The 27,293-nt window shown below is 35.9% G+C and overlaps 1 protein-coding gene across 1 annotated transcript; it reads right to left on the bottom strand.

The window, feature by feature from the left end:
- Nucleotides 1–2,395: 2,395 nt before the first annotated feature.
- On the bottom strand, nt 2,396–24,650 carry LOC140161230 (acid-sensing ion channel 1C-like). The gene is made up of 9 exons (XM_072184683.1): nt 24,140–24,650; nt 23,482–23,698; nt 23,109–23,252; nt 22,532–22,678; nt 15,277–15,416; nt 13,177–13,241; nt 11,425–11,578; nt 9,545–9,636; nt 2,396–3,055 (listed from the first exon to the last, which is right to left on the bottom strand). The coding sequence occupies exons 1-9, from the start codon at nt 24,403–24,405 to the stop codon at nt 2,859–2,861; spliced, it is 1,422 nt and encodes a 473-aa protein (XP_072040784.1). The 5' UTR covers nt 24,406–24,650; the 3' UTR covers nt 2,396–2,858.
- Nucleotides 24,651–27,293: the final 2,643 nt, after the last annotated feature.

The following is a 27,293-nucleotide window of genomic DNA, read 5'->3' as shown; positions in this document are numbered from 1 at the left end:
CTCCCCTATATCTCATCCTTCCCACTCCCCATCATTCAATGTTGGAGGGTCTCACGGACCTGTTGACAACATGGCTTGGTCCAACATTGAATGATGGGGAGTGGGGGCAGAGATATACCAAAAGAAAGGCAAACTGTGCCAACCTTTTTTTCCTGGATTGTAGACTAAACTGCTCGTATTTCACAAATGACTTGAACTAATCGTAAAGCCATTGTTTGCGCTCATTTTATTACAAATGTTAACCTTCAACCTCATGACCTTTTCCCCTATTAAAATATTCTACGGGATATGGGGTTTGAACTTGGTATTATTACGCTAAAATAGACAATTCCTTTCATACTTTCTTTCAACCTGTCAAAATCATCTTCGTATAATGTTTGGCCAAAAGTTTCAATTTCAACCTATATACTTATACTTGTACTAGACGTGCACACATTACGTGGGGAATGTTTGTACTTATTTTGAATTCACTGGATTAAAGATACACATAGCTATAGTATACTAAATATAACAGTATAAATTATGATGTTTAATACAGAAAATTATAGGACTTGCAAACCCCCTTCGTAATTGGCATTTCCAAATTGGATTCATTAAAGACTAGTTGGTCGTTTGTACTAATATGGTATTCATAAACTGTTATTCTAATATGTACGGTTCCTAAACAACTCTAATAACCATGCATATAAAAAGTGACGCAGCCGTTACAAATAGCTTCAGAACTGATTAGTCATATTCACACAATATTTACGTGCATTTTGATACCCGATTCGCCTAATTTTGTTCAATATTCGTTCAAAATAGCATGATTTTTAAAGAAAAAACCTTTATAATTTATAAGTTGCACATACAGGGATCATTAGAGAGCTTGAGATTTCCAAACGTGCGTGAATCTATTTAAAATCACTCTCATGTGACGGGATTGTGAATCACGGTTGTTTGATGTGATCATTTATTAATTTTTCTAACAAAACATAATAATGTTCAATTCTAGACCTGAATAATAAAAAACAACAGCAATTACACTAATAAACTGTATATACACATATATTTGGCAGCAATTTTAACACAGATTTTGTTATATCAAATTATATCAATTATTCATCACTTTTTTTTGTTTTTTTTTATTTTATAAACTGTACATTTGTGTGCAAATTGAGGGCGCTATTTGCATATATTTTAAACTTACATTAGCCAAATGATATGGTATGTTAAACAGTATTTAAAAATTCCCATGTTTTATTTTATTTTATTATTATTAACGGCATCTTTATAGAGGGTAGCCCAGATCAGTGAACAAAGCACTGCTTTCCCCCGGGGCCCTCTTTGACCTACCTTGACCTATGGCGTTCACTCCAACTTGGGGTTGAGTGGTGCCATCTGCTTCATGATGCCACAAATACGCCACAAACACCAATATACATGTGTCCAATCCTTGTAATGATGCAAACAAGATTTGCAGCGTTCCGATTTCAATGAGATAAATAGCGCCATCATTGTTCAACCTTTCTTAAAAATGACTCAGTTTTACATGCCATCAAACAACCGTGGAATCGCACGGCGTTTGAAATGTATTTTGGAAATCACAAGCTCTCTAATTATTAAACGCGTACGTGACATGTAACACCCATCATTATCTTTGAGCTGATTAAAACCGATACAACTTATATTAAAGGCCCATTCAGTGGTTTGCTCATTCCGACGATCGACAAAAATCATCAAAATTCATATTTTGGTACCATTGTCATTGTCATAGATGTGCTAACATAGCCTGCTATTGGTTCAGCCGAAAGCCAAAGACAAAAATAAGGCAATTTACATAAATATGTAATTGATATACTGACAGTATATAAATTAGCTACACGTATTTGAATGGGGCCTCAACTTTGTCAATACTGCTGTTTTCGTCATCTTTTGCCAATTGTTTTCATTTAAAAAAAAAAGACAATTTTAATGACTTATATGAACAATTTCAGTTTTTTTGCACTCTCGCTGGGATCACTGAAAGGGCCTTAACGAAAAATTGTGTGTAACATTTAACAAAAATGTACAAAACGCACTTTTTTATATGATTAATTCTGAGTATTGTTTCCTTGTTCGTGTTTTTGTTTTGTTTATCGGGGTCTTAGTTTGGTTACTTCTAGTTTCTAGTGTAGATATCTTATGTGAAGTAAGGAAATGAGTGAATGAAAGAACGAATAAATAAATGAATAAAATATATAATTATAAATAAATAAATAAATAAATAAATAAATAAATAAATAAATAAATAAATAAATAAATAAATAAATAAATAAATAATAAATAAATTATAAATAAATAAATAAATAAATTAGTAAATGAATTAATTAATGTGAATCAAAGACTAAATGAACATGAACGAATGAATGAACGAATGAATGAATGAAAGAATGAATGAACGAAAGAATGAATGAACGAAAGAATGAATGAATGAATGAATGAATGCGTATTATATACAGTATGAAAAATGTCGTCATTTCGATGTGTTATTTACATTCTAGTCGATACATTTTACGTTGTAAGCATGTTTGTAAGTGTTTTTTCCATGCCACACAGTATAAAGCCAGCAACGTGAATGATGTAGCGTTTGGCCGACGGGAGAGGCACCATGGTGCAATTATTTTTTAAATATGACCTGGTTTCCCAACGATTAGATGTACTTTGGAAAAATTAACACAGTCATATTCTAAGAATATTGCGATATTGTTTCGTTTTCGATTTAAAAGATTACAGTTTATTACACGGATATGTTACATAGCAATATAATGCTAGTTTAGTTTACGAGCTGATCAAACTTTCTGTGCTGACAAATGGTCCAAGCCCAGTGTCCTTAATGCTTAAAGTGGTTTCATAGAATAATGTACATGACCTTGATGTTGTTCTTTTTCTGGATTCGCACACTCTTTCTTCCCACTTAAGCCTCGCTTCTTTTCTGCACGAGAAAATCCGCACTTGAGCAATACATAATCTATTATTTCTGCAAATGTAAGAATACTGCCTCCCAAAAATAGCCCAACGTTTCCTCCGATATCACCTGCCAAAATAGGGAAGGAATCAAGATGATTGGGTTAAAACATATCGACCGTGTATATACAATATAGGATAGTACACTTCATTCGCTTAACCAGTAATATGCCTTTGGGTACTTCACATGCTCTCATGATTTGGGCTACTTCTTCACGCTCTCACCAAGGTAGTAAAATCTTACGCATTGTAGTAAAATGTCACGCATTGAAAAACATTGTTCGATAAGTATTATGTAAACCCCGGGAATGTTTTAAACAATAACGTAATCGTGCTTAGGCTACGGAAGACCTGTTTTCAAGTTTTTTTTTATTTGCACATTAATATATGGTACACAGTGTCATCGCCCCGATATCATCATGGCAGAAATCGCCATGGTAGATTAAATCCACAGCCACGCATGGCCATTATTATCGACCTGTTTAATAGTTTTGAGTCGCATAATAGGCCGAAGGACATCTGACTAAGGCTACTGACAATAGTCACCGAGCTAATAGGCCGAAGGACATCTGACTAAGGCTACTGACAATAGCAGATGTCCTTCGGCCTATTAGCTCGGTGACTGACCTCGCTGTGTGTCAGTCGAGCATGGTAGCCATAGGTCATATTCCTTTAGACTACCTTCACGATTGGCCTATACACTGCGCTATATAATTCGGCACATATAAATCAGAATTATTGCGGAATTATTGTCAGTTTTTGACTCAAGACGCAAGCTACTGTCTCAAGACGCAGCTAACGACTATCATATCTGTTCAAAATATATATTCATGTGCAAGGAACCACATCTGGTTTCTTTATACGAAATCATTTACGGGAGATATTCATCATTTTCTACACCGGTATCCAAAGATTTTCTCATATCAAACTCGTGCATAGCAAATTACCGTGTATCGATCCCGGGTATTTTTTTTAGTATCTCTGCTGACAAACTTACGACCCATTAGCAAACAAATTGCTGTGTGTATGTGTCTATAGAATAACATTATCTGATGCGAATGATTGATTATACTGTTTATGTGTTTTTTTCATGAGTCATAAAGACACCAATTTATGTGTCGTAATTGCGAGTTCAATATTTAGAAATGGATGCTGCATGCTGGTACCGCATGTTCAGATTTTAATAGTTTAATAGCTTGAGTTTCTAAACAATTCTAATCATGTCTACAACATTACACGACTTTAAAAATAATGACATTATTAATAGACTGGCGTATTTGAAAATTCAGGTTATACTTAAATGCTCCTTCGGGTTTGTGGATCATTAATTAGAGAATAAAAGATAGGATTTTGTCTTTTGCCTATCCAATATCGTGTCATAATGGATGGGCTGACCAATATTGTGAGTAGTGGATGCCGGCGCAGCCGGTATCCACTACGATGATATTGATAGGCAAAAGACAAAATCTATCTTTATTCTCATTCTTATTCAGTTTAATATAATTTTTATAAGTAAAACTCCCTTTTTTCAGAAAAAAATAAAGTTACTTTTGTCAGAACATCCCCGTTGTTTTAAAGGAACTAACCCGTCACGAACATTTAAGCCGCCGAACTGCGTTCTTAATTCTCGCACGTGTATTACGCGAACGCATTTAAATATCGCGGGATCATTGATATTTACAAGCGTGCCGCCGTTGCGTGTCGGTGAAAACCAATCAAATTGCGTGTATTCTTGACCAGAAGCACCAACTGAATTAGAATGTAAAATACTGCATTGCGGCGTAGTATGATTGGACCTTAATTGCTTTGTGATGCGTTGCCGATATATTGATTGCTTTTTGCCGCAACTCGTCTCATTTCCAAGTAAAATGTAACTTATTTGTCTTTTGCCTATATCCAATATCATCGTAGTGGCCACTACTCAAAATATTGGTCAGCCCATCCACTATGACACGATATTTGATAGGCAAAAGACAAAATCCTATATTTTATTCCCTAATTCTAATTCAGTTGGTGCGTCTTGTCAAAAATACACGCAATTGGATTGGTTTTCACCTAAACATATGACACGATAGTGGATAGTCATATAAGACAGCGCGCACGCCGATACGCAACGACGACGGCACGCTAGTAGATCCTCAATGATCGCGCGGATAATACATTCACGTAATACACATGGGCGAACTAAGAATGCAGTTAGGCGGCTTAGATGTTCGTAAACTGAATAAGAATGAGATATCGTGTCCGATGGATGGGCTGGCCAATATTTTGAGTAGTGGATGCCGGCGCAGCCGGTATCCACAACGATAAAAATAAATATTGGCCAGTCCATCCATTATGATGCATGGCAGCAACGCACCGTACCGCAAAGCAATTACGGCGTAGTAATAGTATGAACGGACCTTTAGTTGGTTCATTATCGTAATGACATTTGACGATGTAATAATTAATTAGCATTTTACGAGTTAATACGAGGGTCGGTCAGTATATAATGAAAGTTGACCTTGACCCCTTATATTGAATATTTAGAAGAATGTACCTTTGTCTTTCAAATTATGTATAAATTATACCATATACTTGATTATGTAACAGTGTTAGCATAAAATCAATAGACTAGGACTAGGGACACTGCCAAATCACACAAAAGGCGGGCCTTGTAGATTACAGCGAAGGCACGTGTATAGAAGGTTCGAGAACAGAAAAAGTACACGGTGCATATGTCTCATTTTAGGCAGGAGTAAACACTAGGTCCTGGGTCTGCATTTAGTGAAATCATTATACTTGGTTGGAAATGGGACGTATTTGAGCTTCAACAATTTTAGGACTTGAAGCAATATTATTCTGCAAACAATTTCGAAAATGATAAATCAGTTATTACAAATGACATTATTTATCTCCAAAACAAAACAGAGAAAAATATAATGACTGGTCTCGTGTTAGAGTTGGTACTCAGGACAATGTTAACTGATGCAAATCAAACAACAACCTGCGCATGCGTAGGTGGGATGATCGATATAACATGCTGGAAATGTATGAAAATTGCACAATTTCATGTAAATAGTGCTTAAAATATTACAAAATGCTATGTAAATAGAAATTTAATCATTCTTGTGCTTTTTTATGGATGATCTCTACCTGAAATAATCAGTGAAATTTTTAACTATACATTTTTCATTCAAACTATGACCCCTCCCTTTGTACCACTTCTTTTTGTATAAATGTAACAATAGTAGAATAACAATTAGGCCTATATTTTAATCATGGGTTCAAATCTTTTTCTGGGGAGACTCCCGTTTTATTGTTGAGGTGTTAGTAAACAGAACTGGTCAAAAATAATACAAACCACACATTATAAATAAGCTAAAAGCTTAAGGGCGTACTACACCCATATACTGGTTTGATTGATCTAAATAAATATTTTTTCATTTATAGCTAGGCGATATATGCACGGATCATGTGAAATAAAAAAAAATATGAAAAAAGAAGAAAAAAAGTGCTTTTAAACAATTGTAGTAAGTCATTTTAGCCCTATATATATTTTGTTTACTGTATCCTAGTTACTCAGATGCGTGTTTCATAACAAACCATGATTTATTCTATTCAGCATGTTCAAGTAGGGTACATGAATAGAATACATTAAATCCTTTGTTATACTCTCTATAGAAAATCTAGTGGTGCATGCAAAATATATAAACACTTACACAATGGATGTATAGTCATTAGTCAATAATATTATAATGTGTTGTTAGGAGAAGAAAAGGCTATTAGGTCACCGTATGTCAGGTTATAGGTCAATTGGTTCAGGTCAAATTTAAGCATCAATTTTGAATACACATGTGAGAGTTTGTGATATCATAATGAGGAATAATTTTGATATTCTGCCTTTAACTGGATATATATCGAGAAGTGCAAGGTGGATATACAAATATACCTTGGGATGTAAATGGTGAGTACAATTTAGAATGCCTAGTTGAGACGGATTTCACAAATAAATATAAAATGGTTACCAAAATCACAAACGTTAAGCTTACGGAAAACTACCCAATATGGTGGTATAGGTGACAAGAAATACAATTTTTTTCAACATTGCTGTAGTATGGTTGTGGTAACCTGTTACCTGTGGCTTAATTAAGTTTCAGTGAAATAATGTCGCAAGTTAAAAATACAAAATATAGCTCAACATTGAAAATAGAAGCATTTTAACCAGTTCCTTTTTGATAGTTGTGGAGCACCAAGTTCATGAAGTCATAAAAGAAATCAGGAACCACTTATTCCCATTTTACATATCAACTTTATTTCCCTAACGTGTTAGCAACACATATCCAAAATTTTAACGAAATCCGTTGATAGTAAGCTTTCCAAAATGAAGTGAATTTAAATCATCAGTGATGTACTACCTTTTGGCTTCTACTTTTAAAAGCATGTAAGCTACGTTGATACCGATGCCACCAATAAAACGAGAAGATTTGCCCCTTCATTTTGCATACCACTTTGTCCAATTTTGTTTTGTAATTTCTTCACAAAATGCAAAAAAAATGCAAAAAAAAAAATCAATGGGTGTAGTACCCCCTTAACAGCTCGATAAAGGTGGTTTTATAAGCGGGAAGTTTGTGTTCCACTACTATTATTCCAAAGGGCAGCATTCTTCATACTTTAATTTTTGAGAAAATGTAAAAAACACAACAATACCTCCCGGCAATACCTCATTCCAGCATCTTATTTCCCTTGATAAATCGACTCATTTTCAGCCAGTGACTACAGGGGCGTAAATCCATTTTTGAAAGTGGGGGGGACACAATGAAAATTATAAGTCATTGATACTTCGGCGCGACAGCGCCGCACGTCGCGATCCGCGACGTAGGGGGGTGTCTGAGGGGGGATGTTCCGCCCTCAGAAGTAAGAAACTTTTGCAAAATGAAGACCTAATTGAAGCCATTTGGTGGACCATTTTGGCACTATTATTGTGTAAAATTTGAGCTTGAAACTGCTGAAAAATTGTGAAATGACGGCCTAACTTGTGGACAAGTCTTAGAAGCGAGAGCGACCACTTGTTTATGTATACGCAGGGGGGTGTCTGAGGGGATGTTCCCCCTGAGAAGTAAGAACCTTTTGCAAAATGAAGACCTAATTGAAGCCATTTGGTGGACCATTTTGGCACTATTATTGTGTAAAATTTGAGCTTGAAACAGCTGAAAAATTGTGAAATGACGGCCTAACTTGTGGACAAGTCTTCACTAAAACAGAAGCGAAAGCGACCACTTGTTTATGTATATGTAGGGGGTGTCTGAGAGGAAATGAAGGTCCAATTGAAGTCATTTGGTGCATAATTTTTACACTGTTATCATAAAAAAAAATTAAAAAAAAGGGACCGAACTCAAGTTGCAAAAGTTTACTTGAGATTTGAAATTCGGAATTATTACTAAAGCATGCATGGATTGATGTTGAAGTCAGCATTGAGTCCGTCTTAAAACTGACTTTGGTGATAAAATGTGACGGGCCCTGTATATCGACGGGCCCACAGTACAGGCTTTTGGGCCGATGACCCGCCTTCAAGCAATGCCCAAAATAATCACAGGCCTATAATATATTATACTTACGATCGACTCGGCTGTGCGGATTTTTAGGTATGGGCAGTGATGGGCCTACTCAATTACGTTCAATTTAACGTTTTTCTTCTCTTTTTCTCCCTTTTCTCTTGTCTTTTTCTCCCTTTCTCTTCTCTTTTTCTCCTTTCTCTTCTCCCCTTTCCTTTTTTTTTTTTGGGGTGGGGACCAAAATGTGGGGGACATTTGATATTGTGTCCCCCCCACTTTGAAAAGTGAGGAGGACGTGTCCCCTGTCCCCCACCCGATTTACGCCCTTGAGTGACTAACAGATCATTGTTTTTATGTTAATACTGTTACGTAAAATAAATCAAGTGTGCGATATAATTTTTACATGTGTTGTTTGAAAGAAAAATGTACAATGTTTATGTGATGATAATAATCCATATATGGGGTCACAAGACAACTTTCATTACTTACTGACTGCCCCTCATAGACTGGCGTATTTGAAAATTCAGATTATACTTAAATCCTCCCTCGGGTTTGTGGATCATTAGTGGTTCATTTATCGTAATGACATTTGACGATGTAATCATTTAGCATTTTACGAGTAGTATATAAACCTTAAATGTTGAGTATAGCGTATGTAATACAGTCTGTTTCAAAATTTGTATGAAATCACCAAATCCATTACACGACTATTAAAATATTACAAAAAGGTATTGCCGAGGTTCAGGAGAATAACGTGACGTCGAAACACATGACAGAAACTTTAACATTGGAATATTTCAATGAAGTATTAACAGCATAGATCATTATACCGAAGGAGGGAAACATTAATTTTAGATGATTATTACAACATAGTCTAGGCCTATTTAAAAATATTTAAGATCTCACTAACGACAATACTAATATTGGTAAAGGAGAAAAATCTGATCTGATGCACAAAATACATTAATCGGTAATTAATTAATTTTGGTTTTAAAACAGGTTTACATGCTGTAGCTAATGCATACTTATCAAGCTTGAAACCGTCATTGCTTTGTTCTCGTTAAATGTCTGAAGATGAAGCTCCTCATAGTAAACATCTATTGCGACGTAATTTAATCTGAAAGTGAATGTCAGAATGTAAAACTGATGTATTGTGGGTGCGTCATGTGACAAATTGGAACAAAAACGGAACTAACTAACTAACTAACTAACTAACTAACTAACTAACTAACTAACTAACTAACTAACTAACTAACTAACTAACTAACTAACTAACTAACTAACTAACTAACTAACTAACTAACTAAAAGGCGATGGTTTCAACTCCTTTAATTATAGACGAACCCAACGAGCGAAGCGATGATCAGAATTCATTAAGCCATTACTGGGGCCCAACCGCATTAAACCATGTATAAGTTGAAGTTGTAACTATTCCAATTGGGTGGATTAAGGGGGTACTGCCCAATTTTGTGCCTATTTTTGCATTTTTCTCAAAAATTATAGCGCATTGGTGACAAGTAAGATATGTATATTATAGGGGCAAGGACTACAACTACTACACTGGAAATTTCATTTCAGCACAAACAACAGTTGTGGAGTTACAGTCAAAAATTAGGGAAAACTAATATTTGATCAATAAATCAATAACTACTTGCCTTGAGTTGCTGAATTTTCAGTGCAGTAGTTGTAGCCTTTTCCCCTATAATATACATATCTTACCTGTAACCAATTGCGCTATAATTTTTGAGAAAAATGCAAAAATAGGCACAAAATTGGCCAGGGGTGTAGTACCCCCTTAAAGCCAGATCGGCAGGTTACTTACCCTAGCTCTAACCTTACCTATATAACCTAAGCTCTAATCCTAATTTTAAACCTAACCTAAACATGACACTGATTCTAATCCTAACTCTGACCTTAAGCCTATAGTTAATTAGAGACTAACCTAACCTAATGCTAACCCTAAGCCCTATCTCTAACCCTAATCTAAAATAAGATCATTACGTTTCACTACCTGAAGAGAATTGATCAAAAATTGAATTCCCTCCTGAGATTAGTATCTGTCAATGAATTGACCAGATCACCAGACTGTCATTATAGCTAGAAGCAGTATATGACACACATGGGTCAATGAGTTATATCAAAATGACCTTGTGTGGCATTTAGTTCATAGGAAGTGAGTTTTGGCCGAGGCAATTTGTGGTTAAATGTTGATCCCTCCGTATAAGAGTTATTACCGTCGATTTCATTGAAAAAGGAGGTGAGACATGATCAATTATGTCCAGGCAGTGAAACCTAATGGCTAACTTTAACCCTTTTAATATGTTTAAATGATCCATCGGACTAATGGGCTGTTCCTGATCGACCGATAATCAACAGACGACCTAAAAATACACATAGGATAAGGTGCAATACCATACCATACCGTAGCCTCTCAAAAAACGTGGTTGCAGTTGTATAGTTTATTAATTTATTAATTTAATGAGTTCAATAACATTTTAACATAGTAGGTCTATGCTATATATTTTAGTAGGTGTATACAATGATATACGTGTCTGCTGTATACTTTTAAGTTAAAACTTATACCCCAATTATTTCCTGGATCTTGAACAAAAAAGACTAAATAAGCAAATGCATCAAATCGCTATCTCAAGTTTCGAAGTGAACCCCAAACATGAACTAGATGTAGAACAAGCAAGACATCGGAATCTACTTGAGGCGATGGTGAAAAGCAACCGTGTTGAGCCCTGATGGGGGAGTTTTTTTAAATTAGGTGATAAGTTTTGTACGACATTTACCGTATTCAAGGGAAACTGAGTGTGATTTTTCAAGGTTGCGTCAGCACTCGCACTTCGCGCTCGGTCCACAAGGGCCCCATGAAGATCAGCTTGGATGAATGTGAACTTACCGTTGGAATTCGTCAGTGATATTGAAAAGCAGCCCAAACCAATCAGCCACGCTCTGATTAGGTATAGCCCCGTATGATATCGATGTTGCAAACTCGGTGTAATTGCAAGGGATTGGGCAGGAGCATATTCCTAAGGAACCGGAACTAAGCTGGCCTATAATAAATAATATTATTATATGCTTAATATTAATATCAATATTTATTTGCTACTACAACACAAAGAGATAAAAAGACATGAGAAACAATAATAAAAATTATAACAGCAATGACATTCAACGTAAACAGCATTTGAATTAATATTACAGTAAGAGATACCTGAACCTAATTAATATAACAGCCTAAATTTTACCGGCCACGGGCGTATTTCAAACCGTTGAAAGAACAACTTGGCGTTACGTAAACTACTTGTCAATCGTCGTTTTTGTCATTAAAGTCCCGAACTGACCTAAAAATAGGAAATCATAATCACACCACATAATAACTATTCAAAAAGTATTATTTGGTCTATCCGCAAGGTGTCGCTGGGCGGGGAAAACCTCATTATGTAATTCCAAAGGTCAAATGCAAAACCTCATAATTATGTAAAAAGTGGGCCCAATTACAAAACCTCATTATGTGCAATGTTTACTTTTTACTTATGAGGTTTTGCATTTGACCTTTGGAATTACATACATGATGCAGTCATGTCTACAGTAGAATTCATCTCGACCTTTGCAGGACTTAAACCCCATTAAAAGCTATTAAACCAAGAATAACACTCATTGAAGCAGCTCAACTGATTAAATCAGATCTTCTCTGGTTGTGTACAAGTGTCTGTTTTCAATGTGCGACATCGCAATAAAGCTGGTATTACAGCTTCAGTTGGGTAACCGATTATAAAGGAAACGAAAGGAAACAATGGTATGTGTACCATTGTTCACGAAATGACACAAAGAACTGCTTTTGTTAACCAGCATTCTTCAAAATGAGCAACATAATGATTGTTGACTTAACACAGTTTGGAAATAATTTCTTCATATTTTTGGTGTTATCTGTCGTTTACATATCCTTCCTAAAACACAAAAGTACGACCCTCTCCAAACATCTAAATTAGCTAAAAATTTAGGACATGTTACAAAACTTTATTTTCTAGAACCTATTTAGAATAATTTAAATGTAGCTTTTACCGTTTTTTTGTGGCATCCTTCAGAAGTGAGCGGTCCGATACCAATATTTTCGGTCAAATCTCCATTCAATTAACACGGGGAGTTGGCTAGCTATGCCTTGCCCTCACTCATATTTTACAAAAGTACGACCATTTCTGAACATCTAACCTAGCTGTAATTTTAGGTCATGTTAGAGAAATATATTTGCTAGAAGTTTTGGAGAATAAATAAAATATTGGCTGGTTATTTTTCACACAGTGATGTTAACTAGGCAAGTGTCCATTCTCCCAACATACATCATTTGTTGAGGTCACACGTCAATGGTGAGAGCACTGTGTATTGTGTATAGGAAAACGGACAGTAACTGCAGTATGATGAGATTTTTCCCGCCCAGCGACGTTATTGTGCTCTGCGTGGTTATTAGTTATTTTACTTTTTACTTATGAGGTTTTGCATTTGACCTTTGGAATTACATATGAGATTTTTCCCGCCCAGCGACGTTATTGTTCTCTGCGTGGTTATGGTCAAGAAGGGTTAAAAACAAACTAATCCTGCTAATGCACAGATTTTGAACAAAATAGTCTCAGAGTGAGATCACAATACTCACTCAGAACATCTCTTACACAGGTTTCTTCTACATGTGGGGTACACACTTCAGCTGTCCCTGGATATCTGTTGTAGAAATTCGAAATAAATCATGCATGAGATCCAACAATTCACGATGATACGTATCAATATATTTGTATACCAACGGTCAAATCAGTTCAATTGGTCCTCATAATAATACGGGTGTTGCATCAAATGCTTCACTACAACAGTGGCCGTTCTTTCAACTTATTTTATTACAAAATGTAAATAAAAACTGTCTACATTGCATTGTAAATACTTTAATACACTTAAATATCTGGATTTGGTTAGTGCAGTATATCCTTTACATCCAAATAATATGTCCGAGGCAGCAAAAACAGAATTAATGACGGAGAATGGTTTCTCTGAAATAATCGGTTCAAAAGGTGAGTTACTTTTGAATCCAGAGATTATTATTTTTGTAACATTGTAATATAAAGGTACTGAGGAATGCTGTTACAACAAGAAAAGCAGCTGAAATTGGAATGAAATTTTGAAATAGCAAAGTTCGATGACCTTTTACCCCCCTTGGGGCCAGTTTATATTTTTGGGAACATCCTGATTATGTTTTAGGGTCATCTTAGGAACCTAAAAGATTTGGTTTGGTTTGGTCCTGGGGGGGGTGCACAGAAAGTTGTCCTAACTCCCCGAGTAATTGTGCGCAGGCAAGTGTACAATGATTCCTGTACGGGTTGCTTCAGGCCACATAATAAGCTGATACAATGCATTGACTTTTGCGTGGTCAATTCGTAATTTGTCATTTTTGAAATTGCACGAATGTCCAAACAACGGCTCCTATGCTCACAATGATTAAACTTTTGATATCAAATTTGGTATCATCCTTCGAAGGAAAGTGTATAGAAAATTATTAAACACATTATCTTGCCATAAACTCATCAGACTCTGATTAAATGGGGGCGGAACTACTGGAGACTTTTTAATTTGGCTGTGTTTACTATCAAACTATGGGAATTTTCAATTGTCATCTTGTCATAATAGGAACCCCATTGGAATATTGAAATCACTGTATCACTTTAAAGTAATTTTCGGGAACGGCCTACAGTGCAACAAGGCATAAATGCCCTAAATTTAAATGATGAAATACATATGTACGATATGAATTGCACATAAGAGAAATAACACTACAAGGGAGTTTTAACAAATCTAGTACTAACATTCCCAGTTTTGCCCTTGTATCACTTTGCAGCTTTGAACAAAATGCTATGAAACCTATACTGTGATTGGCAGCTGCATGAAGCTTTTCTTTGATATGCTACATAATGACCAGCCATTCAGCAAGTGGCTACTGGCTGACCTTCATGATAGGCTTGGTTGAGCATCAGACATGACACAACCATCCCAGTTTAGAGCCTGGTATATTATTATTATCCAGGGACTATGCATAGTTTGACCATTGAGTAAAAGACCCATTATTATTTGGGCGCGGATTTTAAAAGCACGGCTCCTGTGTGTAAATAGCACAAAATTTTAATTTAATGTTTGGAATATTGTAACTAAAATACTAAATGCATTTTGCAAAATATGCTCTAACCAAAATATTAGGCATTTTGTTTGCTTGAATTTGATACCTTGCATGACATGTTCTGAATTATGGTAAGTCATTAAAAAATTATTTATGATCACCAATTAATTTCATTATTTATGCGCATAAATTAAAAAACAAAATACAAATGTGAATATTTTCTCTAACAAAATTGTAGGTTTTGATAAGATACAACTTTTCTTGCAGGTTTGATGTTTATAACACGTTTACTTTTTGCATGAAAAATTAAAATTGATTTCTTTCATACATTTCTTTAACTTATGCTAATTATATGAATATTCAAGTAAATTTGTCAAGTTTTGCATTTTTATTAAAGACCAGGGTTCCATCAAAGAATGTTGTAAATGGCATTACCCGTCCTAATATGGATTTTAAATTACATTCAAATTTATCCAAAATTGTCATTTAGGTAATTTATGGCCTGTTGCAATGTAGTGGTTGTATAGTTGTTTAAAAATCACTTACAGAATTGCCGCGAATATTAGCGTATCAGTGATGAGTGATGCATCCACTTACCTTAAAGGTTTGCATTGACATATGCTGATGATATGAGTCAGACTGCATTCGATAAAACATCCGCTTAGTGTGTATTTGTTGTAGTATTGAAGAGTTTTACTTCGATTACATGTACCCCATGGAGGTTCCAAGTTGATGAACTAAAAATAAAATCACAGCAGTCATTTCGTACCCCTTTGGTGTCAAATGCTACTGACACGAATAATCACCATTCAAAGATATATATTGACAGTGTCAACTGTTACAGTCAGCTTGTATACAGAGCTATACAGGTAAGAATGGTCACAATTTCGGAATTGTGGCAGTTCCTGGTTCCTGGTTTTTTCCCTGCTTTTAAAAACGAAGAACTCACACAAGTCCGGAGGTTTCAGTGGATATACAATTTGGGAATCACGACAATTCTTACTTTTTAACAGGCTTCCCAAAATCCACTAAAATTCCTAAAACCTTATGTTATATTATAGTCTTAGAATGTTATGTATAGTTTACCTTCAACTTATATGCAGTTAACATATGCGCACAACAAATAAATAGGTAATTCACTAAATGGTCTCACCGTTAACCCAATATGACCCAACTCAATATGGTTAGATGTTTAAAAATATGATAAAATGACATTGACCCCCTCTAAATGTAAATATCCAAAAATGTTTGCTGTTGTTCATTAATGACTAGCTGGTTATCATGGTTATTAATCCTATGCAGTAGGCCTATATAAGAAGGTCGTAGCTGATTGACGTGCTGAGATATTGCCCTTTAAAAATGGTACTTTGTAAAGTGGCCTGCTATTGACCAAATTCAGCTCAACATGCTCAAGGTCACGAAATTTGCAGCAAAAAAAGGGAATTTGAATTTTTTTCTTATTACTTTACCTAGGGGGCACAAATAGTACCCAAGACCAATGGTAGAACAACATCCATTCTGTTTTAAATTAGCATGGAATGACCTGTTTGCGAATTTGGGCGCCATCTTGGACGGACTCTAGTACACTTTTTGTTGTGGCCTCTGGATTTATTTTCATCATCATGGTTCAATGAACATGCAAGCAGCTTTGAAGTTTTAGTATTTATATACTATGACCATAACGACACATGGACACGTGTGTCATTTCATTATATTTCATACTGATTTGGGTCATCTTGGGTCAACGGTGAGTCCATTTATTTTTGTTGTGCGCATATGTTAACCGATATCTGCATATCTGCATGTAAGTTGAAGGTAAAATGAAATAGTTCCATAACATTCTAAGACTGTAAACATGAGTTTTTAGGAATTTTAGTGGATTTTGGCCGCTATCTTAAGGGATCTAAAATGAGCGTTTATTGCGTTTCGACAGTATTTTTTGTGGGACATGAGAGCACCTCAGACCTATCGAATTTCATTCTGAATACGAAGCATGTCTTTCTGATATCAAATAATTTTCATTTTTTGAAAATCACAATATAATACAAATTTTATGACAAATTATAAAAATTTGATATTTTTCAAATTTTTGATATATAACAGTCCTCGAAGTAAATTATACAAATCTAATGACATATTCTTAAAGTGTATGTAGCAGGGAGGAAAAGCCGACAGTCAATTGAAAATTTTGACATTTCATATTGAAGATATGGATTTTTTTCCCAAAAAGACCTAATTTTTTTTTGGTGTTTTGGGAAAAAAAATCCATATCTTCAATAAGAAAGGTCAAAATTTTCAATTGATCGTCGGCTTTTCATCCCACCTACATAAACTTTAAGTATAAATCATTAGATTTATAAAGTTTACTTCAAGTACTGTTAAATATCAAAAATATCAATTTTTAATGATTTGCCATAAAATGTGTAATAAATTGCGAATTTCAAAAATCAAAATTATTTGATATCAGAATGACATTCTTCGTATTCAGAATGCAATTCGATATGTCTGATGTGCTCTAATGTCCCACAATAAATACTGTCCAAACGTTCATACCCCAGCCCTTAATTGATGTACGGAAAATTTGAGATAGCCCTGGGCTTATTTTACTTCCTTCACCCAAAGTAACATACAGTCATGTAAAGTATGGTTTTGGTAGGAGGTTGTATGAAACACCACATTTTAAAGCGATTTATCCGTAGACAAAGTGGGTTTTGATCATCTCCATTGAAAGGAGAATAATAAACATAATCTTGTAACTTCTCTTTTCCTCTATCATTTCGTCTTCCTATCGGCTATTTCTTCAACTCACAAGACACTTATTATTTGAAACAAACAGACCGTATTGCATCTACACTTGGTGTTCTTGCAGTAATTAACTTAATGAATGATTTGTTTCAGTGACGATATGCAGCATTTAACTTAATGAATGCCTTCATGTTGAAATTTTGTAATCTTCTAAATGACAAAGATGGACCACTATATATAATTAAATTACAGCCACCTGAGCCAGTGACGTATATTTCTTTTTGACATGGAGGGGGGAATATTTTCTTTAAGGTGGCTGTGTACTCTCAGACATGCATGTAGTAAAAGTGCAATAACTTTGTAATTATTCGCGCAAGACATATAAAAGTATACATTTTTATAAAGGCAAGACATCAATAAATCTTAATATAAATACAGATTTGGGGTAAAAACAACAATTATGAAGAAAATCACAAGAAAGTGAGTTTTTGGCAATATTTGTTAGGTACATCATAACAAAAAAACACTCTTTCCAAAATATTTTATTTTGCTTTTAGCTCAATCTTGAGGATCTATTCCAAAATCGGTTTTTTTGTTGTTTTGATATTGGCCTTAGTTTTTGAGATATTGACCATATAAGGCATCAAAATGAACTTTTTATAATTCACAAACGCCTATTTGCACAAAATGATGCCTAAAATCGGAAATAGACCAAAATATAAGAAAATGAGAAAACCGTTTCTTGAGTCGATCATGCTTTTTACGATGATCATATTTGCTTACCTATAGATGCTGTATTAATTGAGTTATCGTGTACCTAAATCGTCATTTTACCGAGAAAATGAACATTGAAATAATGGCCGTTGAAGTTTAAAGTGGTCACATTTTGCACTTTCATCGAATCTCACAGGAGAATGCGGCAGTTTTCGTTTTTGTACCTTATATTACGTGAACATCGGGTAAATCCACAGCCCCTTGAGAAGTTTGAGCGAAATCCATTCATAACTTGATATTTAAATCGGGGGAAGAACTTGAAAAAACCCACATTTTATCAGCTAAAACGGAGCCATTTGACCACTAGGGTTTTGTGAAATCAGTGCTTCCGTGGTGTTTCCATAAGATGCGCCGCGCAAGCAGATAAGCGTCGCGTATGCGTAGCGTATTTGTGCGTTAACAAATTGCGCGATACACAACGCGATGCGTTGTTGCGCGCGTGTACCCTGGCTGGTACAACAAAGATTTTATTTCCTTTTCAATTTCAAACACGAGTGGAATAGTGAAATAAAATCCTTAAAATATTGCAGTTGGAGTTTACAAATCTGGATTTTCATTCTTTGTATTTATAAAAAACATAACAAAGTACAAACATATCAAAAAAACTCAATTTCGCGAAAGAAACAATGTCTATAGTACACAGCCGCGTTAAGAATAGTGAATCCAGCACGTTTTGGCGATAAAAGAAGTTTATGGTAAAATGCGAGCGATGCGCGCGCGCGAAAATCAGTCTTTTTGGCATATTGAAGCTAAACTGGTGAAAATTGATATAAAAGTGGAATAAATGGGCGCGAAGAACACAAAAATGTTTTTTAAAGGTTAAAATGGCCAAATATGAGGTTAATTTGGTCAGAAACCCACATACAGGCGTCAACATGGGGAGTGGATGATTGTATGGACCACACCCCTGGCAAAATATTGGGGATTTTCCCCCCCCCCCCCATCCCTCCGGGATCTACGTCTATAACCTGAGCTTGGAAGCACGATATATTTCACTGTTACTGTTGGTGTTTATTCTGTATAATATAAGTCACTTGAGCATAATTTACCTGTTTGCATATAGTAACTGCCGGAAATTCGATTTCATTCGGGTATACGCTACTGACTATTCTTAGTCAGTGGGAGTGGTCTAGTTCGTAGACACATTTTTGATTGGACAATCGCAAGATTTCGGGTGCCGTTTATCAGGCCGTAGACGACCCCACGTCATCATGCGTCTTGATAATGCTTTACACGCTTGTAGAGGTGCGCGTATGTATCGCGCTGTATGCGTAGACTAGTGCGGAATACGCGACTCGCTAGCAGTACGCGGAACAGAATACGTGAAAGTTGTAAACAAGTTTCGTTCATTTTATAATGAGGGGAGTTTTTATGACGGTAACTTAGTCTTTGCTTTAAAAAATTGTTTACAGTTATTAAAATAATATTTAACTGACTAAGAATGAGAATAAACGACAGGAATTTTTATTTTGCCTATCCTCTACCTATGATAGACGACAGGCAGGTCCAATATTTTTATCGTAGTGGATACCGGCTGCGCCGGCATCCACTACTCAAAATATTGACCTGCCTGTCGTCTATCACACGGTAGAGGATAGGCAAAATAAAATTCCTATCGTTTATTCTCTAATTCTGTTCAACGCACTGAAGAGTCTATTGTTCTATTGTGTCCGATTTGAGCGCTGACATATTGGAAAATGTTGCCAATCAATATTAATGAAGTCGTGCGATCGACACCTACAACTGTTCAATTCAGTATCGAAGTTACGTAATGTTACTATGCCAACGGGATCACGCGCCAGAGTAATGAACTACGATCGAAACAATCACCACACAAAGTATATGGTACTCGAAGGATATCAAAATAGCGTGATCCGGTAACCAAGAGAATTACGTAACCACTTCGATGCTGAATTGGGCGACTTTATTGTTAGGTGCTTTTATTCATACATTGGGCGTATCGAGCTGTATCGGTTGGTCCGCAATTATATTTAATATAGTATTATAGGCCTACAAGTATGATTTGCTTTGCTTTATTGATTGATTCAGAAATAGTATGGCTATACAGCTCAACTGATCATACTTTTCCTACATTCGACCTTGCATGATTTTTGAGTTGACACAGTCATGAAAATAACTATAGATACTTGACAAGACCATTAGTAGCCCAGTTCTGAACCTTTTCATTGATCATTCATAACAATAGGTATCTGATGGATCAGTGAAGATAAGAAGGGATTATAATATATCCGTAACCTTGATATTATAGTACATCTCGAGGAAAAAGTGCAATGGACATGTTTTCATTTTATGTTTCAAATATCCCGCGCATGAAAATTGAGTATTTAACCCAAAAATGAAAATGGAACAATTTATTGGAAATCTGTTTTAACAGATTTTTTTGACATCTTTTTCTGCACTGTATTATACCTAAATTAAGAAATTTGATAAATATTCAAAGAAAATATAGGTCATCCAAAAATTGTGATTTTTACACATTTTGGGGCAAAAAGGAAAAATAAGCAAAAATATCAAAATCTGTCTAACAGTTTCATTCATCAAGTCATAACAAACGGCCTACATGCTTAATTTCTAATAAAATATTGAAATTGTGAAAATATAGGTATTTATTGATTTTCATGTTTTTTCTTGCAAATATGCTAATAATATGCAAATTATGAAATTGCAAAATAAAGTTTCTACATAGCATACATCTTTCAAGTATGATGTTCAAAATGACAGACATCAAAAAGAGAGTCGATGAAATGTAAAGGTGTAGTAACAATTTTGGCATGGACTGTCTGGTTAGGCAAAGTACGGTAAGTTGAGCTGTATGCTTCTCGAGTTATCAGCAAATATATCACATTTGAGGTCCAGGGTAGACTCCTATATACGCGATGCTCATGTGCAATACTATGGTAGGCCTATACATAATAAAACACGATGTGGACCGCGGCTAATGTCCTTAAAAATACCACAGTAGGAGTGATATCATAATTACTTCAAATCCTTATATGTAGACCTATTGGCAAACAATGTAGACAACTTACTTGTGTAGATTCTTATATCCGCCACACAGAGCGCACACTTTGCCTATGCTGCTGAACTGTCCGTAGCGAAATGGTAGAGCAAAGCGTGTTCACTGAGTATAATCAAATGAGCGCCCAAACCAATTTGGGCGCTGCAATAGGTTTGTATTGTAGGTGAACCTCTGTTTTGTGTGCATGCGACAACTCACGCACACCCTTGGGATGGACTAGTACAAAAGGTACCTCTCGTTCGTATAGGCGCTTTTACGCTCATTCGATCAGGCTGAGTTCACATAGTATACTCCTATGTGAACTCAGCCTGATCGAATGAGCGTATGATTTCGTATAGCGAATACCGTATACCGTATACTTCTATGTGATCGCAGCCTTATGCAACAAGACAAAATACTACACAACACCATTATGCTATATATTGAGTGAACCTCAATGTTTATCAACAAAAGCAATGGACTGGTATATCTATATGCTTGAGTGAACCCCATGCAACGACTACACTGTTCAATAGCCTTATTGTGATGTGGCGGGAGTTTTAAAAACACGAGCCCTGAAAATATGGTGCGCGCACAAAACAATTGAAATTGTGATGATGCGTGCGAATACTGCCAGGCATTGACGTCAGAAGTCAACTCATCTATACGCTGGCGAAGTTACGTAATAAATCGGATTAACTACCATAGCAATAGGTGAAAACAATTTTGAACATACCGCGCTGCACTACAAGCAGATTGAACTAGCCACCTGTGTATGTCTGCAATCATAGATTGAACACAATACTGGTCTTTTCAAAGATACTAATCTTACAGGTGCAAATGATCAGCATGATATGGTTCAATGCAGAGGTACCGCGTGAAAGTATCAGTGCAGCGCGGTATATTCAAAAATTGTTTTCACCTATTGCTATGGTAGTTAATCCGATTATTACGTAACTTCGCCAGCGTATACGCCAACCCATTATTCGTGTCTACCGTCTACATCATTGACTAATACAGACTATTTTCCAAGAAAGTGCCCGTGCATTGTATGCTGTGAATTCTCGCATATTCATGAGGGCCACTCGTTCGATCGTGCGTGTCTAACAATCACGCCAGCGTTCCCTGCCTTCGCGTATACGCGATAGAGCGTTGCGTTTCCTCGCGTTTACGCGAAAGATCGTAAAAATACGCGGTACGTGAGTAGCAGTTTCGCCGTTCGCATTTCATGGAACGATCGGCCCTCATCGGGTGATGCTAGACTTTGACTGTTTGGTGTTCGTCTGTAATCGTGTTAGTCCATGGTCTACATACCGTTTTTTTCCGTATACCGATGAATCCATAAAATCCTGGTGGTACAGCTGAACCAAGTGAGTCCATATGGGGTGGATCTGCCTGATCATGAACAAGAACCTTCAGACCTGCCTGGATGTTACCAGCAAAAGATTCAGAATACTCGAGCTGCAAGAACAAAACGATTTATTGAAGAAAAAAAAATCTGTTTTAATTGTATACATCCCTGCAATACCATTGATTATGATAACTATAATTAACTGAGTAGGCCTACAGTGCATTATTAGTCAAGATAATCACACTTGCCAAGGAGTTCGCGATCTCAACAAATGGGGTCTTGAACCAAAGCTAAAGCATACAGCCTGCTAGTGTTTGTTTAGGATACATTTATTAACCGCTTTATTAATGTATTCCTCCTCCTAACTTTTTTTTCTGTGTGTATTTCCGTTAACAGTGGTCAACCAAAGGTTCCTGTCAATTTCTTTTGCCATGCACCTGATTTGTATTTTGTATGACTTGGTGGAATAATAAATTATACTGAACTTGATAGTACATAGAGTACTCGATTTCAAAATGGTATCAAGTAAAGCGGTCTCACCTGTTGAATATTAATAATCACATTCAAACCATTTTTAGAGCCAGGTAGTTCTTCTGTTAAGATGGGTAATTCATTACCACGGTTGTCCTTCCCACTATTGAAAGTCCAACAGTTCCCATAAGACGTAAAAACATGAGTAAAATTCTGCCATGAGAAATATAAAGAGGATTATACATTAAAAATACCGACCTCAGTCACGATCAACGGAGTGGCACGCATATTTGTGACTTATGCGTTGGAACTAAATAGTGATTTTCTTTATTTTGCCTAGCTTGCTCGACTCAAAATTAAGAGGAGCATATCTGACAGTGAAACCTAAGAAAAATACAAATCTGTTTCTGGTGGAAATAATACAATATTGCTTAATTCTCACCTCTGCAAAACATTCTTTGCCACGCCAATTACAATCTAATAAAGTATCGTCATCCAAAATAAACCCAGCGCGGTTAGTAAATTCTGTGAAATTAAATGTAGTGTTGTAGTCGGGGTAATCATGCCAAGACTCTAGGTCTAGGTCATAATTTTCCACTGCAAACTGGGTATAGCGAATAAATGGTAGATCTTCTGGTCGTATCTGTGATGTTCGGTACCTAAGGACAAAATGAAATTGATTGCAATAAAAATAATGGTTTTGATAATATTTATTACAATAATTGAACTATAAAATAACAAAACAGGAACAACATCAGCAGCAGCAGCAACAACAACAACGACAAAAACAATAATAATAATAATAATAATAATAATAATAATAATAATAATAATGTCATTTTACTTGTCTTTTTTTCTTTCGTCTATTTTATATTCATATTTTTTATTATATTCTTATATTCTTGCTTGTTGTTTAATGTTGATGTTAATGTAGATGATGTGGAAAATATAATTATACTAATTACAATAATCATTATAGGCCTAGTATTAATAGTATTATAATAATTATTTCAACTCAAATATCGTCACTGTTACTGTTGTTGTTTATTCTGTTTCAAGTACAAGTATATAATAATATAAGTCACTTGAGCATAATTTACCTGTTAAAATTGCATATAGTAACTGCCGGAAATTCGAGTTCATTCGGGTATACGCTACTGACTATTGTGTTGATATCATATAAAGCCTCGAATCTTAGGCAGATTTGCCAAATACATACACCCATGCAAGTAGCAACGGCTAAAATCCACGCAATTCGCAGCCACGTTGGTTTGCTTTTATCTGCTATACTGGAGAGGCCATGAAAAGTGGTTGATTGAGCACATTTTTGCTCCAAAGATTCATTTTCAACGTCACTATCTCCCATGATGCGATTTCGTCTCAGTTATTCCAGAGTACGTCTTTGTTAAAATGATGCAAACAAATATCAACGTATTGTCCTATTTTAAAAACATCACAAAGCACGTGATGGCGAGCTGCTAATACTTAGCCCAATTAGTCATTTTAAACTCACTTTGCTGTGACCTGAGTTCAACGTGAAATTTTGTGACGTAATGCCTTAAAGCGTAAGATGTATTGGCGAATCGCAAGCTTTCATATCCGCAAGACAAATTTGACTATCATTCAAACTGTGAGATATTATCAAATATGATAGCTATATACATTGAGCCATACATTAATCCACGCAGTAATTAAATTTGACTTTGGTATCCAGCTACCATCGACTATATTTATAAATACGTACTTATAAATACGCACGAGACCCATGGGCACGACATACCAAGTCCAAAAAGCGTGACCAAAATCTTCATGCCACTGAAAAGGAGAGTAACTCTTTAGATAATTACATACCTTAAAATTTAAGTATTAATTGAACAGCAAAATTATTACACATTCTGTAAGCTGTTATGGCAGCGCGGAGGTGGTCCGCACTTTGCCACAGGTGATCAAGGGTGATCAATGTACTGCATCAGAAGCCAGTGATAAAGCGCAATTGTTCAATTCATATTTTTATTCTGTGTTTTCAAAACCCAGGGATGATATTGAATTACCTGATATCCCTATGTTTCAACACCAGTTACTTGGTAGTATTCAGATTGAGGAGTCTGATGTTTTGGAAATACTATGCAGTCTTGACACATCAAAAGCTACTGGGCCTGATGGCATATCACCAAGGGTATTAAAAGAATATGCCTCTCAAATTGCTCATCCCCTGTGTCACATATTTAATTGTTCTCTCTCGTCTGGGAAACTACCAAGCATATGGTTAAAAGCTAATGTTGAGCCTGTTTACAAGAAGGGTGACAAACAACTTGTGGAAAATTATCGGCCTGTTTCCGTGCTGTGCATTTGTGGTAAGATCATGGAAAGAACTGTGTTTAATATTGTTTTTCCACAAATTAAAGATCATATTCATCACTTACAGCATGGTTTTGTTAAAGGAAGATCAACTGTCACGCAGCTTCTAACAGTATTTCATGAAATAAGCTCCATAATGGATGAGTCCGGGCAAGTAGACATGTTGTACTTGGATTTTTCTAAGGCATTTGACAGCGTCTCTCACAAATTGCTCATTCACAAGTTACAGTCGTTTGGGTTCCATTCGCATCTTCTTATTTGGTTTCAAGCATACTTGACTGATAGGGAGCAAAGTGTAGTAATTGATAGTTCAAACTCAGACTGGCTCCCAGTCTTATCCGGTGTCCCTCAAGGGTCCATCTTGGGACCCATGCTTTTTTTGTGTTACATCAATGACATGCCTAACTGTACCCGAAACAGCACAACTGCGTTATTTGCTGATGATTCCAAATGCTTTAGATCAATCCATAGTACACATGACTGCTTGCTCCTTCAGGATGACATCAATTCTCTTTATAAATGGGGCAAAACATGGGACACGCATTACCATCCATCCAAATGCCAAATAATTTCAGTCACCAGAAAAAGAAATATGGTGAAATTTGACCATCGTATGAATAACAATATTTTACCCAGAACTGATTCTATCAAGGATCTTGGTATTGATATTTCATCTAGTCTTGTATGGAATGACCATGTTAGACGTGTTGTCAACAAGTGCAATAAAAAGTTGGGTATGATAAAACGTGCAGTAGGTTTTAATGCTCCCGAAAGGGTCACAAGGACACTTTTTACTGCACTGGTCAGGAGTGATGTGGAGTATGCCAGCTCTCTCGGGAGTGGTACATCAAATCGTAATTAATCGTAATATTCGATTAATTGAAGGCATCCAGAGGAGAGCAACAAACTATACTCTACATTACCCTGATTAGACTATCGTGAGAGGTTAACTAAATTAAACCTCCTTCCTTTGTCTTTTAGACGTGAAATCCTTGATCTCACATTCTTTTTTAGATGCAAAATGGAACTTTATGACCTTAATCTTAACCGTTTTGTTGTTTTTAACTCCACCCTCAAGGACCGTCCCACCACCAGCTCATCTGCTGACCCCCTATTGTTGATTCCCAAACGATGCAAAACCGAATCTCACAGGGCATCGTTTTTCAACCGTATCGTTCCCCTGTGGAATCAACTTCCTCTCACAATTAGATCCACTGTCAACATGTCCTCTTTTAAGAGCCAGCTCTCTGAGTGGTACAAGAACAAACTAGAGGAGAGTTTTGATCCTTACAACTCTTGGGTTACATGTTGCCAGTGTTCTGGTTGCAGGCTTGTGTAGGTTTTTTTTTCAAATTTTTTGGGAGGGGGAGGGTGGAGGGGGTATCCTCATTGTTTTGATCCTTGGTGGGACTGTCCTAGAGGTGCTTTGCACCTGTTAGTCCTTGCCTTTCACTGGTGCAAAATTTGTTCTATACTTCCTTTTTTTTTTTTGTATGTACTTTTGAATATTCATGTGCAATATATTTTGATGTTATATTATAATTATTGTATATACCAGTGATAAAGTGTAATAAATAAATAAATAAATCTATCTGGTGCTGATCGGAGAAAAGGAATAGCAGCAAATGGCGAAAAACTTACGTACTTTTACAAGGCAAAAAGCAGATTTTCTAGGCATTGTGGACATGGTGCCTTCGGTTAAGAAAGTTTCCTACTATAAAGACCTAACTTTTGAGATGGTTTGGATGTCGAAAGGTGCAAAATTAACAATAAGGCGCCCGGTTATAAATCCGCGTTCAGCAAGTCATCATCACGACACTTGTAAACAAACCGTGCTCGAGTTTGAGATGACGTCAGACGCGATAATTCTCTGTATCTTTGTCTTTCATTCCGGGG

Source organism: Amphiura filiformis, chromosome 9 (genome assembly GCF_039555335.1).
Source record: "Amphiura filiformis chromosome 9, Afil_fr2py, whole genome shotgun sequence".
NCBI classification, from domain to species: domain Eukaryota; kingdom Metazoa; phylum Echinodermata; class Ophiuroidea; order Amphilepidida; family Amphiuridae; genus Amphiura; species Amphiura filiformis.
The sequence above is the reverse complement of the archived record's forward strand: the minus strand, read 5'-3'. Positions and strand labels throughout refer to the sequence as shown.